The sequence below is a fragment of the Balaenoptera acutorostrata genome, chromosome 1, assembly GCF_949987535.1.
Source record: "Balaenoptera acutorostrata chromosome 1, mBalAcu1.1, whole genome shotgun sequence".
NCBI classification, from domain to species: domain Eukaryota; kingdom Metazoa; phylum Chordata; class Mammalia; order Artiodactyla; family Balaenopteridae; genus Balaenoptera; species Balaenoptera acutorostrata.
In genome coordinates, this window is record NC_080064.1 from 8717832 (window position 1) to 8736309 (window position 18478).

The 18478-nt window shown below is 48.5% G+C and overlaps 1 protein-coding gene across 4 annotated transcripts in view; it reads right to left on the reverse strand.

Moving 5' to 3' along the window:
• Positions 1-18478, reverse strand: part of MTOR (mechanistic target of rapamycin kinase) — a 128354-nt gene that overhangs the window by 15408 nt on the left and 94468 nt on the right. For all 4 annotated transcript variants that reach the window (XM_057545668.1, XM_057545658.1, XM_057545665.1 and 1 more), the window contains 14 exons: positions 17732-17832; positions 15924-16039; positions 14610-14687; positions 14315-14422; positions 10988-11113; positions 10766-10897; positions 7058-7173; positions 6081-6198; positions 3203-3448; positions 2438-2538; positions 1647-1743; positions 905-1003; positions 484-606; positions 106-288 (listed from right to left, as the gene is read on the reverse strand). In XM_057545668.1, the coding sequence (XP_057401651.1) occupies positions 106-288; positions 484-606; positions 905-1003; positions 1647-1743; positions 2438-2538; positions 3203-3448; positions 6081-6198; positions 7058-7173; positions 10766-10897; positions 10988-11113; positions 14315-14422; positions 14610-14687; positions 15924-16039; positions 17732-17832 (1744 nt within the window). The remainder of the gene's footprint in view (positions 1-105; positions 289-483; positions 607-904; positions 1004-1646; positions 1744-2437; positions 2539-3202; positions 3449-6080; positions 6199-7057; positions 7174-10765; positions 10898-10987; positions 11114-14314; positions 14423-14609; positions 14688-15923; positions 16040-17731; positions 17833-18478) is intronic.

Here is an 18478-nt window from a genome sequence, read left to right on the forward strand (position 1 = left end):
CCCTCCATCAGAATACATTTTCTTCAAGTCAGTAAAGAGGTTAGAGGGAAAGGCGTCTGCAAAAGCCTCTGGAGTCCCGCCAGTTGACACCTTTTCATCCCATACCTGGTTAAAGGATGTTTCCTTCAGAGTCTGCGGTCCCCGCTCCATCATAGCATGCAGGGGCTCCAGCACCTCGAACATGCCTTTCACGTTCCTCTCCCCAAAGTACAAGCGAGAAGCCTCTTCCAGGCCTTCGTGCCACATCTCATGCCACAGAATGGCCACTCGGATCAGCTCCTCACTCACCTGGATCAGAAAGGGGAAGGAGGGAAGCACCAAGGATAAGCTAAGCTCAGGAAGGCCTGTCTCGGAGAAACAGAAGGTACTCTTTCTGGCAGCCAGAGGGAGCACACAGCCCTGTCATGAGGAAGAAAGACAATCCCACTCAAGACCTCTGCTCGGTGACCAGAGGCCGAGAAATCTGCCCCGGCCCTGACTCACCATCATGGCCTGTTGCACCAAGGTGTTACTGTGCTCGCACATGTTCTTCAGAATCTTGTTGGCCGCATTGTGACGGGCCGTGGTGGTAGACTTAGAAGCCACCGTCAGCGGGTAGATGAGGGCCTGAAGCAAATACAGAAGGAACGTTTGCAAACTCGTGTGAAAGGAGGATGACAAGAATATGATACCGACATGCGTCGGAGTCTACCAGGCAGGGGCTATACCATCTTGGCGGGGGTTCTTTCTTTCCCGGAAGGCCCCTGGGTCCCAGAGCCTGCCAGCTGGGCAGGCCCTCCCGGGGGCAGGACAGGACGCTTAGCTCCCAGTTGCACTCGTATCTCTGGAGCAGCTTTAGGAAAGGCTGACCACCAAATCAGAAGGTCAGCAGTTAGACGAGAAACTGCCCCGGGTCTCCACGTACCTGGGGGTGGTACCGACCAATGTCTGTGAGAAGCTGGTGAATGAGACGTCCCACCAAGGGCCTCGGCGTATCAATTCTCGCAATGAGCTGAGGTATGACCTGATATTCAGAAAGACACAGTGTGCAGCATGAGATGTGGAAACAACTCCAGTTATTCTTCTGAGCCACGAACAGCTGTTATGACTTGTTTGGTAGATGCTGTCGGGCTTGGAAATGGTTCATTCTCTTCAGTTCTCTAAAAGGAACTGAAGAAAATATGGAGTCTTGACCTTGGGGTCGATCCCTACTTCCTCACCACTGTAGAGCACATGCTTCCTTGCTACTCTCTACAGTGTATGATTCTAAGAGGAGACAGACGAGGAGCAAGATCTGACCCATCCCCATCCGTAACCAAGTGTCCTCTCCTGTAACCAAGTGTCCTCACCTGTAACCAAGTACCTCACCTGTAACCAAGTACCTCACCTGTAACCAAGTATCCCTACCTGTAACCAAGTACCCTCACCTGTAACCAAGTATCCTCTCCTGTAACCAAGTACCCTTACCCATGACCAACTGTCCTCACCTATAACCAAGTAGCCTCACCTGTAACCAAGTGTCATCACCTGTAACCAAGTACCCTCACCTGTAACCAAGTGTCATCACCTGTAACCAAGTACCCTCACCTGTAACCAAGTGTCATCACCTGTAACCAAGTACCCTCACCTGTAACCAAGTATCCTCACCTGTAACCAAGTGTCCTCACCTGTAACCAAGTGTCAATCTGGATCGCTTTCACCCCTTCCACTAAGGCTTCGTTTACATCTGGCCAGTGACCATAATCAAACCATAAGGTGAGGACTCTGGAAAAGAAAAATGAAAGTCATAGAAAATTTAATTTACCAGCTTTTGTCTGTTTTTGCATCTTCAAGACTCTTGGGAAGAGAACTGGCAGAATTCCAAATCAGTGGCTCTCCAATGTGTTTGGTCTTGGGACTGCTTGGGGGTGGGTGGGTGGGGAGGGCCAGAGGTGCTCGGCCAAACACAGGAAGATCATTCCAAGTGAATGACTATTTCATTCCAGGTAACACAGAGGGGTCACCATGGCATCAGCTCATAACTCTAATAGACGAGCCCATGCATAAGCTTTGCATGTGCAGAAAGAGTCGCCTGTAGCATAGCAGCAACTTGGAAACCTGGCACATAGCCGGTGGAGACCCCCCAAACGTAGGAGGGCTGGTCACCTAGAGCCTCTGGACTGGCTGGCCTGTGCCATTTGTTTAGGCCTCTCAGAGTTGCCTCCAAAAGCTGAAGGAATTTCAGCGATATTGTGAGAAACAGCTGGGTTTCTTCTTCCTACTTAATAAGCCACACACGGGCAGTCCTTGGGCCACTGCTCCCTCCTCTTTGCAGATTTCACCCGCACAGGTGGGGCCTGGTCAGCTGCGACTCTGGGACGTGCTCATGGGGGTGGGTAGGGAAAGAGGACTTTATGTGTGACTTCTGTGACCTGCCATCCACATGGCCCACCAGGGCTTCCCTTCCTTTCCGTGATACCTGAGCGTGTCCTGGAGGTTGTTGCCTCGTGACAAAGAGATGGATCGGAAGAAGCCCTGGACAGCAGGGACGGTGTACATCAAGAGGGTTTTGGACAAATCCTGTTGGAACACACGTATATTAGTGACACTCTTGCCTCAGCCTTCTCATCTGTAAAATGGGCATAACAGCATACTAAATAGTATCCACTTCAAAGAGTGGTTATGAGGATTAAATCAGCTAATACACAGAAAGCCTTTAGATCAGCACCTGGCACAGAGCAAGCACTCAGTAATGGCAATGGTGCTGTAACTGTTACTATCTTGGGCTAACGGTGGCTTCCTGAACAGGGTGGCAGAGGAGGTGGGGCTAAGGCCCTGAACATGCTGATCTCTGGGCTGGTCAGCTGCCCCAGGCCCTGAACTGACAGCCTCAGGGGAGGTGGAAGGGGAGAGAAAAAGACAGGGGATGGACTCTGCCGGGCTCTGTGCTCAGAGTGGGCCCGAAGATGTGCAGGCTGCCTTCACACCGGTGCAGAGCATTAGGAGATGAGCTCAGTCACATGGGAAGTATGACGAGGACCTCATTCTTCAGCACAGGGGCTACGTCAGTTCCCCAAACCCAAATATATAAACAAAAGTACTGTCTCAAACAATGCCGATGGCAAACCATGTTTTCTGGCTTCAACCAGAGCTTCAGAGCAGGGCCTTGGGCTCCTATCAGCCTCCATCCCTCAGAGCGCCTGGCGCCTGGGCCAGTCCTTGATGGGGGAGGAAGGAAGGGTACCTCAGTGACCTTCTTCTGCAGAGGAGATGGGGTAGGGCTGTTCTCAGCGCTCTCAGCCTCGCTCTCGCTGTTACTACCCTCGGTGCTGGTGGCAGTGGCCGTGGCCGCCGTGGTGGCGGCAGTGGCCACGTTGGTGATGTTGGCCCCGCTGGCGTGACGCAGTTTCTTCTTCTCATCGCGGGCTTGGTTCTGATGTTTGTAGTGGAGCACAGCCTCGAAGTTCATCACAGCCCACGCGTGCCAGGCCTGGGGGCGGGGACGAGAGGACAGACATCGGGGCTGTGACATCAGCAGGGGCAGGAAGCTCAGGCATCAAGGGCTGAGGAAGAGTGCGGGCCGCCCTTTCTTCTCAGTGGTCAGTAGAGCAAATCCTCACCTTAAGGAACACTGGGGAATGGGGCATTTTACTAAATTCATTCATTTTGTGGTGCATCTGCTGTATTGGGGGCTGTGGTGAGTGCCGTGGGCAGGGTGGGGGGCACATGAGGAGGAATAAGCTATGGGCCTTACCTCAGGGACCTGTTAATCTAGTAGGGTAGGTCACTCAAAAACCTAAAGACAGGCAGAACATGACTGGGGCAACGAGAGACAGACAACGGGAATGCCAGGGACGGGCGGGCAAGGCGTCACAGAGGAGAGACTGGGGTGGGTCTTGAGCAGCCTTAGATGGGCAAGGACGGCACAAGAGGGCGGCAGGGAGGGCGTCCTGGCAGAGGAGGAACAGGGACAGAGATGCAGGCTGGGCAAGCACGGCACAGTTCACAGGAAACAAGCAGACAGATGTGACTGAAGCTTAGGGCACACACAGGAGAGCAGTGAGGGGGAGCCCAGCAAAGCAGCAGGCTCAGACCACGGAGCGGCTGGCATGTGAGACCACGGACGTCCCATCTCATTCTGTAGGAAATGGAGTTTTTAAAGCTGAGTTAAAAGCTGGGCTTCAAACATTCCTTTGGCAGCAGATATCAAACAGATTATTTAAGAGTGCAGAGGTTCAGGGGGTGAGGGTGAAGGTCTTAACCAGGCCAGAGGACAGTGGGGAAGGGGACACACTGAGAGCACAGGACCACCACGGAGGGTGACTCTTGGTCATCGTTCGTCCCTCGCACCTGGCTCGGGGCCTGTCAGAGCCAGTGCTCAGCGACTGCTTGCCAGAAGAAGCCTCTGGTGCTAACCATTCACACCTCAGAGGCTTTGAGCTGCAGTGACGCTATGGAAGAGCATTGCCTGGTGTACAGAGCATGAGGGAGAGTTTGATTTGGGACCTGGTAAGTTTGCAGTGATAGGAGGATATTAAATAATCCACTCATTGGGCCTCCCTGGTGGTGCAGTGGTTAAGAATCCTCTGCCAGTGCAGGGGACATGGGTTCGAGCCCTGGTCCAGGAAGATCCCACATGCTGCGGAGCAGCTAAGCCCATGCACCACAACTACTGAGCCCGTGAGCCACAACTACTGAGCCTGCGCTCTAGAGCCCGTGCTCCGCAACAAGAGAAGCCACCGCAATGAGAAGTCCACGCACCGCAACGAAGAGTGGCCTCCGCTCACTGCAACTAGAGAAAGCCTGCGTGCAGCAACAAAGACCCATCACAGCCAAAAAAAAAAAAAAATCTACTCATAGTTGGACTTTCTGGATAATCAGTAAATTCCTTTGCATCCCTTGCTAAAAACCTTTCTTTAACATGGAAGTGTCCATTTCCCCAGCTAAGCAGAGTAGATTGATCATAATCAACCTCTATTTGATGAATAAGAATCCTACAATGACCCAGGTTCAGTTTTCCCATACTTTTGTTTATTCGACAAATACCTCTTATATATGTACTATGAGCTGGGGGTCCCGCTGAACAAGACAGAAAGAGTTCTGCACGCACATGGGACTAACATACACCACTGATGGTAGAAGACAGTATAGACCCAAAAGGGCCCATGCTAGGAAAAAACTAAAACTAAAAGTCCCGGAGCCAGTTTTTTACTTGTGATTTGTTTCTTTCTGAAAAGCTGAATGAAGAAAAGTAATCTGGTTAGGACACAGTTCTAATTAGTAAGGTTCCAACTAACCAAGGGTTCACTGGACATATTCTTCCAGCCTCAGACTGAAGCTGTCCTAGAGAGAATAACTACTGCTGCTTTCACAAAATGAGCATTTTTCAGATCAGACTGAAGCATGCTGAAAGCAGCATAAGAATTTCGTCGTAGATGTTTCTGTCGTCTCTAGATGCAGGTTTGGATCCCAGAGGGATTAATTCACACTATCAGCCGGTTAAGGAGACACCGGAGAGAAATGGAGGACACCTGCCACACCACGTAGCTCTTACCAGGAGGCCCCTCAGAGAAGAGAGAAAAACATGAGAATGTGTGCTCTCACCAAAGACGTATACGCCCAAGACTCAGTCCTCTCCCAGTCAATCACATCTTTTATACATTTTCTAATTCTGTTTATCTTCTTGAAAAATTTCCTATGATATAACAGGATGTTACCCAGAGCTTTCCAATAAAAACAGAAAGTTCAGTTCTTAGATGAGGAGCAGAAAGGGATGGGAATCAGAAAGAAGCTGGGAAGGAACAGATGACCCAAGGGAAGATAAAAGTTCCAGAGACTAACCATGTGTCCAGATGCTCTAGGAAAACAAGCCGCTAAGAGTCTGTAAGACAACAGCATCCCCAGAGCCACGCACACACTCACGGTATAATAAGTCTTTTTCAAGTCAAAGAATCTATCAATTAGACGTGGAAAGGGCCTCTAACAAACTGGCTCCCAGCACTCAAAGAAGCCAATTCGCGGTATCAGACCAGGCCACCAAGGCCTTGCTGTAAAGCACGAGCCACTGGGGTGCACAGGCAGGCGTCTGGAGGAGGCAGCGGGAGGTGCCCGTCTCTGGTTACCTTGTACCAGCTGCGGTCGTGCTCCGTGGCGGCGCTATAATATTGCAGGACTTTGGGGATCGTGCTCTCGTTGATGCCCTGCAGGTTCAGCTGCCACTCCCCGAGTTTCAGGAAACAGCTGAAAACAGAGAAACAAGCCCCCAGGTTGCTCCCTCCTCAGAAGAGCCCTTCCAAGGAGAACAATGAGTTACGTCGCGGGAGCACAAAAGCCTCCCTGATATTTATTCCTCCTCTCGGGAAGCAACATGAGGGAACCGTCAGAATTCTTAAGCCACGTGGAAGGAAAAAGACGGGCTTTGGGAATCAATTCTTTTAAGGGATGGTCTCTTCTTCTTGCCCTCTGTCTTTCAATGCTAGCATAAACCAGGTACCTGGCACACGGAGGTCTGAATGGACCTACCTCCCCCAAATTCATTACGGTGGGTGGTAGCTGCTGAGAGCAATTTTTCTTTTGATTGCTATATGGCTGCTCCCTTACTTTTTCCTTCTCCTCCATTTTTGATATGATAAAATTAACAGCTAACGTTTTACTGATTGCTACGTTATTCCAGGTTCTGTGCTGAAGGCTTGACGTATTCTTTCCATTAATCCTCACACCATTTTATTCCACCCTAGGAAAAAGGCACTCTCACTATCCCCTTTGCACATCACGAGGAAACCGAGGCACAGAGAGGTTAAGTAACTTATCTAAAGTCACACATCAAATTAGCAGCATATCTGGCAGTAGCAGCATATCAAACTCGAAAGCCAGACACCAGGAGAACAGCACGCAGGTGCTCCTGGGCTGCTGGATCCTGGGAAAGTAAGTGGCAGAGATTTTGGAGTGGCGTGATTCGATGGCTGCCTGGGACCCCTACTGGAAGAGGTGAGGGAGACGTTGGCAAGCGGCTGCCCCGGGAGCCCTGAACACGGCCCTGGCAGCAGAGGCTGCCGGCGGGGCCGGGCTGGTGCGACGGGCCGGGCCGCGGGGTGCTCACCGGGCCATAAGCTTGTGCAGCTCCTGCTTGTGCTGCTGGTCCTCGCTGGCGATGGCGTGCTGGGCTTGCTGCTGCATGGTTTGAACAAAGTGCTGCATGTGCTGGAAGGCATCGATCTGCAGCGGGACAAAGGCACAGGGAGCCACTCGGCATGGGGCCCAACCTCAGGGGACAGGAACCGCTGTTCACAGGCACCTGGGCCAACCCTCTCCCGACGGAACACCCTAGAACACGGGGTGAGGACCCCGTAGGATGGAGGACCGGGGTGTGATGCTGAGAGATGGCTGGGCTTTTCAAGAAGATTCATATTTTTTCAACTCAAGTCTTAGCTCTCCTTGGCCAACTGTAATTACAAGTCTAATAAGCCTTAGAAAAACTACTCGCCTGACTACCCCAAAAAACAAACTACTCGCCTGACTACCCCAAAAAACAATTCATATGAAGTAATCTCAAACCACTGCTTACTTCACTATCAATATATTGCCCTGGGGCTTATGGGGAATTGTTTCAGGCTAGTAAAACTTTAGCATGTGTTTAAAACACTGTGGTACCCTGGATACTAGCATAGCAAAAATTACAGTTTAAAAAAATGTGACAGATCCCGTGATAAACCATAATGGAAAAGAATATGAAAAAGAATGTATATATATGTATAACTGAATCACTTTGCTGTACAGCAGAAAACATTGTAAATCAACTATATTTCAATAAAATATTTTTAAAAATCTGACAGAACCCTCAGTACCCAAATAGAACAGAGATGGGGTGAGGCCCCTCATACATCCAAGTGGCATGGGGGGGACACTAGCCAAGCAAACATTTAGTTGAATAGGGTGGCTTAGGAGCAAAATCTGCAGAGCGTCCTCCAGCAGTCACATCTCTTTACACGACGTGATTTTATACGAAGTGAGCAGAAGCCATCTGGGTTAGTAGCAGATAGCGGAACTAGGGAAGAGCAGAGACAGAGTCAGAGATCTGAGAGTCAGCTACAAGCCATTTGTATAAGCCTGCCATGCCCACACATACCAGCATCGTGATAAATGTGAAAAAGAGAATATGTGTTCTTTGCTACAGAAAAGGAGAGAAAAAAACCCAACACTTCAAATAAATGTCAGAATGATCTCCTTACTGTGAATCACGTAAGAATCTTTTTCTTTTTCTTTTTTTGAATAGAAACATGTCAGTAACGATGGCCCTGAAGGAAAATTGAAACTCCCTGGCTTGGGGGCCAGGACCAACCTCAGATACTTTTAATATATAAGGAATTAATTAATTGGCATCGAGAGGGCTTAACCCAGAGGCAGAATGATGTGACAACGATTTACCAGGCAGCTAATCCACGCACGAGGGCAGGGCAGACACAGAGATGTTCTAACAGTTACCAAGACACCTGTCTCCCTCAGACATCTGCCTTCAGAGTTCCACTCCTCACCAGTGGCTTTGAAAAATGAGCTATATTAGCATCTCCCACGTGGGAAGTGATAAGTGTTCCTTTAGTTTTTCTTCTATGGGAACTACACTGGCTAGACTTAAATCTGATTAGGAAGAGAAAAAAGAATTGGGAGGGAGTCCTTAAATGATCCCTCATGAAAAAGGTGGAAGATAACTCAGGGTGGTTAGTGTGTACATCAAGCAGGTAAGAACTGAACTAGGAACTCGGATGCCAGGTGCTTTTCAGAGCCCACAGGTTACGTGTCACTGACTGTCCAGAGAGAGTTTAAATTCTCTTCGGGAGACTCCACAAGAACAAAACAAAAACTGCCAAAACTGGGAAGGCTGGGTATTAGTTTGGATTTGAAGCCCAATGTTAGGTTTAGTCAGTTTACCCAGCATGGGAGACTCTAGTATCTTTCTACTCTGTGGCATGGAGGCAACTTATTTCCAAGGAATTGAAAATGTTCTACTAAAAACTCCTTCTTTTCTCCATCCCCAGGAAGTGAGGAGGGGGAAAAATGATTCTTTCTCTCTTACAGATGATGGACTGCTCGCTTGGAGGAAGGGGTTTCTCTCAGGCCCAGAGTGTAAGCTGGGCAGACTATTCTGGCTCTTGACTGCCTGCGTGGTTTGTGGGCAAGAACTATGTTCTCGGCTTAGTGAAATTTCACAGAAGGAACCAGCCTGTCTCCAGATTCCGTGAACTGTCTTGCCTAGAAAAGCAGTGGGCATACGCCTACTGCCTGATGCCTTCCTGCAGAACAGGATCCCCATTTCCGTCCGCCTCAGGCAAAGCAGAGGGCACAGCCCTTACTTATGGAGGAAGAGCACAGCACTCAGAGAAGGAAAGCAACCTGCTCAACAGCACAGTTATTATTAAGTAGTCAGCTTTCTTGGAGTAGCTCCTGAACTCTTACGAAGATGTGGCATCTCTAGCTCCGGGCTTGAAGTTCAAGCACCTAATTTTAAATAGATTTCTAAATCTTTAATCCATGTGGTTTTATGGTCTCCCTCCAGAATCTGGGTTCCTAAGAAAAGGCCATAATCGGTGGAGAAGTTGGGCTGTGGTCCTATGTTGAAAGAAGCCACTCCTTGGTTGAAATATTAGCCAAAACACTCCTTCCGCCTGCCTTCGGCAAGACATTCAAAGACTTGGAGGCTACATATAGGAAGGAAACCAGACTGTATTCAGATCCAGCACCTTCTGTTTTTCTCATTTGCCTGGAGGAAGGTCAGGCTTTGAATCAGAAGTGCTCTGGCCTGGGAGGCTCACAGAGACTAAACTAAACAACCCCCTCTCAAACAACAACAAAAGAAAAAACCCCAAACTGCACATTTGGAGAAGGACACTTGGGCCATGATACCTGAAGTATGCCCCAATCAAAGACCCAGTGTGTGGTGCAGGGCTGTGGCTTCCACTCTGGGTGGCGTTCAGAGTCACAGAGTCCAGCACCCACAAAAGAAATCAGCTTCTGACACAGTCCAGGGATCTCCCAAGTAAGCCTTCAGCCAAGACTCCACTGCTATTTTATCACATCTCCCACAGCCACAGCTCCAGTGGCTGCTCTGCATTCCTTTCTCATCTCAGGGACACTGTGGGGACAACAGGGAGAGGAGAGCTGGGACTCCCTCCTCTGTTTCATAAGGACGATGATGGGGGAGCCAAAGCAGGTGCTGATTTTGCCTCCAGGGCCTACTTTTTGTTAATCGTCACCATCGTCCAGGGAGATTGTTTTAAAAAATAAAAACAAAAAAGAAGCCACATCTATTTCCCAAGGACCTGTCTGTAAATAAAGTCAGAGGAATTCTACATTGGCTTCAAGGCGACTTTCCCCACTGGTTTCAGCATCACACTCTGGGTGTTGCTGCTTTTGAATCCCAAACTGATGACAGAAGAGGAGACAAGAAGTCTGAAAAACCAAGTTGGTCTTACGAAAGTTTCAGTCTGTGTTTTCACAAACATGCTGCTTTTTTGGGTACTTCTCTTAGGGGGAAAAACAACACAACCCAGAAATTTTTTCTATGTTTTAGCACATTCTAGCTGCTAATAAATAGAACTGTGACTGCACTCGTTGGTTTGATCAATGGTATATGTGCATCTCCTCGAATATGATTCACTTTTTGAAATCAGGCCAAATAGCCTCCTGGCAGGAGTGAACTCCCTGGCATGGTGGTTTGGACGCTGTTTCCTTTCGGGCCTGGAGGAGGCAGTGAGAAGCAGATTAGGCGAGCATTTTGGAGAAATGTGGTCTCCTGCGGGATTGCGGCACAGACCTTGCGAGCGCTCTTCCACATATTTTTCATGTAGGCGTAGGTCACCTGGGGGTGAACTGTTGGCAGAGGGTGGTCAAGTTGCCGAGACGGATCAACTCCCAGGAGCAGCACTAAGGTTTTATGAGCAAGAGCCTTCAAAACAAGAGGTTGGGGTTATACACAGAACTGGGCCAGGAGCACCCCCTCAGACTCCCGCCCTACCCCCACGGTGGGGACACTCACCAGCCTGCCACTCTTGCCACACAGGCTTGCATACTTGAGCCAGGTCCTCATGTCCTCGTGAGGGCTGACCACTAGCGACCGCACCATGAGGATTTTCTGCCAGTCCTCCACAATACGCTGGCAGCCCTGGAACGTCCAGAAGTGAGGATGAGACACGTGCTCTGCTATAACTTAACCCCTCACAAGCAACAGTGAAACCCACCCCGAAACAAAAAAGAGATTCATTTTTATAATCTCATCTTTCTCAAGTGAAGGGTATTGTGAGTGAAACACCTCTCAGGAACTTCTCAAAATTCGAGAAGCAGTACAGCAAGGACTCTGGAACCTGAATCCTGGCCTGTCCACTGTACTACCTATGTGACTTGGGACAAATTACTTAACCTCTCTGTGACTGATCTGTAAAATGGGATAAAAACGGTACCAACTTCATGGGGCCATGGTGAGGCTTAAATGAACTAAATTATTTAAATTTCTTTTCTGAATTGTAAATAATGTATTTTTAGCTTTAATTTTTTGCTTCAGTCTCTCTGGTTGAAGATGCCTATCACTGACAAAGAAATTAAATTTAAAATGTATCATTCAAAATTTTAAAAACTAATTAAGTGTAAAAAAATTGAAATAATTAAATTTTCAATTGATGTTGTTTGAAAGTTGGTGGTGTTTATATTTCTGAAGTTATCAGAGCCTAAACTTGCACTCAGATCTTGACCTTGTCTTTCCTCTACATTTTTATTCGTCTCAGATCAAAAACTGCACATAGAAGGGAAAGGGACTCATTCATTCACACATATAAATTCTTTTAAATTAAGAAGAAACAAAGTGAATTAATCATTATCAAAGGGGCTAAGCTAATTTGATATCAAAAGACTGTTGAGAATAGAGCGAGCGCGAGCCTCTCCTCCTCCACCTTCCTGAGAATAAGTCAGATTCAGAGACGAACACCAGGGGAGATGGGTTTGAGATCTATCACTTCATCAGAGAGTTCCATGAAACCAAACAACGAGCTGTCCTCCATGGAGGTAAGTCTAAAAAGTCTAGTGACAATGGTTGTAGGCTTTTAAACATGACAGGACACAATCTGAGCCTGAATAAAGAACCCAAGGCAAGAAAAGACCCAACACAAGTTAAGGTTGACCTCTCAAACTGCCCCGCGGGAGCCAGTGGCTGGGGAGTTCAGTTTAATTGATCGCAAAACGGCACTCTTCCAGCCTAGGCAGTTGGTTGAGTGTTCTGACAGTAAGCCATCCACAAGAGCCAAATTCCTACCACAAAGTTAACGCTGTATTTTTAGGCCTTGGACCATAATTTTCTGTCCTGTTATGTGTAACAACAGTAATTTGGAAAGATAGAAAAACAGAAAAAAGTACACTGAGTGACTGTTTTGGTGACTTCTCATCATCTGCTAGTTTCTCCCAGATGCTGAAATCACTTGGCCCCTGGAAACCAAAAAGCATCTTCCTGTCTTAAGGTAGGGAAGTCATGAAGGCCTAAGATGATGATGGTATCTTGGACACAGTAAAGTCAAACACGGGTCCCTCCTCTCTGAGACTCATTTAACCTACCCCGCTTCCAAGTCTCTATTTTGCCCACTTGTTAGAATGGCAGAAGATTCATCAGATCTCTGATTTGGAAACTCTTCACCTCATTACAGGCACTTAAAAACACCAGGGTGTGTACAAGTCAAGTGGGAAATTCTGGCTTTGTGGAATTCCTTTCTGGGGTTCAATGGACAATTTTCCATCAAAACATTCACTGGGCACTTCATAATTGCTAATAAAACATGTGAAAGAACTGCATGTGCTCACTTCAGAGCATAAACGACTGTATTCATAGGCAATCCTTTGCCCCGCTCTTTTCCTTTCCAGTGGAATGTGCCCGGAACTTTGTGGACAGGAATGCAACTTGGAGTCGAAAGGCCCTGCCACAGCCTACTGAAAAGTTGGAAGCACAAACCTCAACTTGTCTGGGGACAGAATTTGGAATTAAGTGTGGATTGGGTCAAGAGGAAACAGCTTAAAATCGAGGAAGGTTGACTATGACAAGCAGGGGGACAAGTGGCTTCTGGAGCAGTGAAGGCTTTGCCGACAAACTCCTCCTCCTCCTCCCTACTCAAGGAATGGGAGACCTGTCCTTTCCAAGGACACTGAAGACTCCTGACTCCCAGATCTGGAACTGACAGCTCCTCAAGCTAAAACGATCAGAATGTACAACGAAAATACTGATGGAGGACTTGGAAAAGTTTCTCGATGAGGGGAAACTTCGGTGGGAAAAAGTCTGCACAGAGCGTATGGGATGACTATGACCTGAGGAACCGTAAACGGCAGGGGTTAGTAAATGAACACATCAGGCCACCGCACTTAAAGGGCTGGATGCAGATGGCCAGCAAGTGGATTTAGAGCAGTGGTTCTCAGCGTCAGTCACATCCTGGAATTATCTGGGAAGGCTGAAAAGATACTGATCCTGGGTCTATCCCCAGAAATTTTGTTTATTTGGTCTGGGAAGTGGTCTGGGTACCCAGATTTTTAAAAGCTCTCCAGGGGGCTTCCCTGGTGGCGCAGTGGTTGAGAATCTGCCTGCCAAAACAGGGGACACGGGTTCGAGCCCTGGTCCGAGAAGATCCCACGTGCCGCGGAGCAACTAAGCCCGTGTGCCACAACTACTGAGCCTGCGCTCTAGAGCCCGCGAGCCACAACTACTGAAGCCCACGAACCTAGAGCCCATGCTCTGCAATAAGAGAAGCCACCACAATGAGAAGCCCGGGCACCACAATGAAGAGTAGCCCCCGCTCGCCGCAAACAGAGAAAGCCCGTGCGCAGCAACAAAGACCCAACACAGCCAAAAATAAATAAATAAAATAAATAAATTTATTTTTAAAAAAAGGCAGAAAAAAAAAGCTCTCCAGGTCATTCTATTGTGTGGCTAAAGTTGAGAACCACTGATTTTGAGGTCAAGATTCTCAACTGGCTGGCCATAATGTCACTTATTAAATTTTCTTTTGGGAATTCCCTGGTGGTCCAGTGGTTAGGACTCTGCGCTTCCACTGCAGGGGGCACGGGTTCGATCTCTGGTCGGGGAACTAAGATCCCACAAGCTGTGCAGTGCAGCCAAAAAAGAAAAAAAAAAAAAAAAGATATTTTCTTTTCTTCCTAGAGCAGGGTAAAAGGAGGTCGGAAAAGAGGTCATCCTCTCGCAGCTAGAGGCTTATTAGGTGAGAAGCCTGTGGGTGTTCTGCTCTGAATGCAAACGGAACCTCTGTGACGAAGCAGGAAGCTTATGCTGAGCAGGGGAGGAGGGGGCAGGCTAAGCGGGGCTTTCTACCAGGCTCACCTGCAGTCTCTCCCACCAGATCTGGCGGATGATCTCCCGGCGCTCGGGGACAAGTTTGTACTGGATGACCTCCTCCAGCTCGGAGAGCATGTGGCAAGAAACCATGGCCTGACGGAAGCAAATCGCATTCCAACTTAATACAGCATGAACAATCCGAAAGCCAGGCTTCATTTCAGTCATTCCTTTTGGTCCCACAGGCACGCTCTCAGCAGCCTGTGTGTCCTCACGAGCCCACCCTGCAAAAAGAACTGAAATGTGCTTCCAACCCTGCACCATGCAGATGGTCCACACTCACCCCATACGCCCGGCTGTAGCTCTCTCCTGCCATCGCAGTTAACTCGGCGTCCAGCAGGTCCCGGGCTTTGTCGATGCACTGGAACAGAAAAAGAGAAGCCCTGGAATTGAGCTGTGGACTTGGGAGCTGAGGGGAGGGAGGGCTGTGATTTTCAGGCTTCCCAACTAGCTGCAGAAGTTACCTGTCTCACTGAAATCCTAGTGACGAAGAGAAAAGTTCACTGAAGGAGGGAAGAAACCTTTTACCAGATTTGAAAGCCTAGAGAAGCGCATTATCTGATTTCTCAGAAAAGAAAGAAACGTATGGCAGCCAAAAGCTTAACATCTTAGATCCTGGGTAACAAAGGTAGGGAAATTCATGCTTAGAAACAGAATCACCGTTTTCTTGCATCTCAAGAGGACAACTTGTGGATCTACCTTCTTTCAACTTCTCCATGCTGGGCATGTTGGTAAGAACAGACTGTGCAAGCACTCAAATGGCCCAGCTGGTTGTCTCTGGCTTTTAAGCACCTTGTCCTCCTGAGGGAGTGCCTCTGAAATTGGCAGAAGAATGCCAATCCTCTCCATGTAAATGGGAGTTTTTGTGCCTGTGACTCGAATGACCCAGGTCTCAGTTCTCATTGTGTAAATCAGAGCTTGGGGGGGGGGGGTGGTATGCCATAGGACTGCAGTTTGAGTCTTCTCTGTTTCATCAATTAAAACCCCTGCACGTGGAGCTTTTCCTTTTTTGAATGGTTAAGGTTAATATGACTATGTCCCCGTCCGGTAGCGCTCGGGTCATTTACCCAAGCACCTCACCCAAGACAGTCGGGTGTCTTGACAGGCTGGATGTGATTACCTCGTTATTTTATTCTGCAAGTCAGCACAGGATTTCCAAATCAAGTGCTAACTTTCCTAGAAGGTAACCAGTGTGTGACACGCCTGCAGAGCCAGAAGAACCTTGTGACTGATTTCTGCTGCAGAGGGGGGCGTGCTGCTCTCTGAATTCTCCTTTGGTAAAACAGTTTCTCTCTACCACAAGCAATGCTAAAGCAACATGGTAAAAAGGATGCAACGATGACCCAAGAAGCCAACTCCAAAAGCAATCTAAATGGTAACTTCCAGAACACGTGTCCCTCTCTCAGAGCAGGAAGTGGCCCTGGCTGATATGCTGGGAGTCATCTTCTTACTAAGCCTTGCGCTCCAAAGCCATTCTAACGAGGCCACAGAGCCAAAGGCCAGAGCTGAAGTACACAGGCACCACGTGCTAGGCGCGGACGGGGCGCACGTGATTACCTTCCCTTTGGAGGTGGTCTGGGTACGTGGAGGTTTGTACCTGCTGCGCCAAGGAGAAGAGGTCCTGATGCAGTGCCAGCACGGCTCTGTAAAATGCCCCGTCGTGGGTATCCCGAGGGATCATGCAGGTGTACTCCTCCATGCTGTCCCACTGACCTACACGCACGCACACGCACACACAGAAAAGCATTAGGGTGGTCAGCTTGCTGGGCTAAAGGCAGCATCTCAAATAGGCCTTGTCACTGTTACTTGAATTTAGCTTGGGGTTCAAATAGGACACACTTGAGCCTGCTGTATCCGAGTCCCGCAGAGAGCCTCTACACTCTGTGAGGCGGAGAGCCAGCGTAACAAGGCCACATCTGTCTTCCAAACACAGGGCTCCACTGCTGCCCCAGGGAGTTCCATGAAAGATGGAAGGAGCCGCATAAGCACAGGTCAGAAGGGTGCCACGCAGGACCTCATTAACCTAGAGAACTCGCCCCGCTTCCTCTAGGTGAGACGGAAGAGCTTTCTTCCCAACCAACGGAGGATCTCACAGTTCAATAGTACCTTGGACATTACATTTCCCCCTAAACAACTGATATGGCCGTTATCCGGACAGGGGACAGGATGAGACAAACAGTTTGCTTGTCTCACTCTGGCAGTACCTTTGCCTCAGAGGGAGGAGATAAATATTTTAAGAGGCTCTGTTACAACAGAAAGATGGGCTAGGTCATAGCACAGTAGTGTCATATCAGGGCAGACTGGGGAAATGGTGGCATCTGGAAAGACATAGTCACTTCCCCTGGTGGGGTGAGCATGTATCAAATGCCAGGATTTCCAAAACCATCTGCAGGAAAGATACCAGCTTCATTAGCCGCAGACTGCAGGGCTGCTGATTTTACGAGGCCTTTTCCTGCCTTTCACTCCAGACCACTGGTGCATCCATTCTCTATGCCTCTGGGCAAAAGCAAATAACAAATGATGACTCCTCAGGAAGCAGTTTGGTTTTGAAACACGTTCTGGATCCAGCTCAGAGCTCATGAAAGGAAAGGATATAAGCTCTGTGACTCAGAGGGTGAGAATGGAGGTGGATGTTATGTAACCTTGCTCTGGACTCCACAGGTGCCGCTTCCACCTGGGACATCCATGGGCCCTTTCCCCTCTTACTGAGAACATCCCTGGAACAGACACTGGGAATCCTCTCTGCTGGGGTCTGATGTCAGAAAGTGACACTTGTCTGTGGGGATTAAAAGGAAATCACTGCTTGAAAACACTCAGGGAGTGGGAGGAAGGTGGCTGAGTGTTGGGCAGCAAGGAGGAGAACAGAGAAAACCAAATTGCCAGAATGTTTATAACTGTTGGAGAAGGTGAACAGCATATAGGGGTTCATTATACTAGTCACTTTTATATTTGTTGGGAAAATTCTATAATAAAAGTTAAGAAATAAAAGGAGATAAGACAGCTGACTTCTCTCATTATTCCTGTAGGATAAAGACATGTTGGTGGAGCTCCAGCAACCATACTGGATCATGAGGTGGCGACCCCATGCAAAGCAGAAATATGGAAAAAGGCTAATGATGATGGAGCCAGAATACAAACAAACTTCACTAAATATCTCAGTTTTGATGCTTGCTCACTGTTTTCCTTGGCCTCCCTGTGAACAGCCATTATTAGACACATCTAACAAAGTTAGTCAAAGTCATGAGGCAGAAAGGACAGATGGAGGAGGGAGAAGTGGACATGAACAGTTTTATGCTTCTATAGACCTGACGTCTCTGCCTGCAGCCTCAGTGCCATACTTTTCCGATGCGAGCCCCCAGCCTCACTGTCCTCACCTTGACTGGGTGCCTGGGAGGGGAGCCTTACCTAAACCCCATGCGGCTGCAGCAGCCATCCGGGCCATCTTGGCTTGGGTCTCATCATTAACCAGGGTCCACTTTTCACAGCACTGCTGGTGGAGCTGCCCCCTGAAGGAAAAGAATTATACAGTCGGGTTAACAGATATCACCTCCATCTTTCCCTCTAGCCCCTTAGGTTAGCTGGAGGCTGCGGAGGAACTGGATGATAGGGGCCTGCCTTGAACCGGGAGCCTTTAAAGAAAAAGTACTTTTGACTGTGTGATATAATTGAGAAGTGACTGGCCATTTGTTGTTTCTATGGCCTGGTGGCTCATAATTTGTCTGAGAGCGAGTTTATCTTAAGATAGGGACCGTGTCTAACTAGGTGTGATGTGAAAATGTGAACATCTGGCCCCCTTCATAAATATTAAATAACTTTTCTCCTATGCCAATGAACTCTGGGCTCTTTCCCTTTGGCAGGCCTACAGAGAAAGCAATCGGAAGAGGCACATCTGGACATTCTTTTGGGCTCCAAGCTATAGGGAGAATTGGCTTTTAAAAGTATTATACCAATGGTTGCAGTCTGAAATGAAACGCAAATGAAATCAATCTGCACAGAAGGAAGAAGGCGCTACAACGGTCACATCTACCAGAAATCCAGATGTTGCTTACTCTCAGAATTGCGCACAACTACCGTGAGTGTGGGTATGACTAGGAGACACTGAGATACGTATGGTGCTCAGCAGACTCTGATACACAGAGAGAGCAGAAGCCC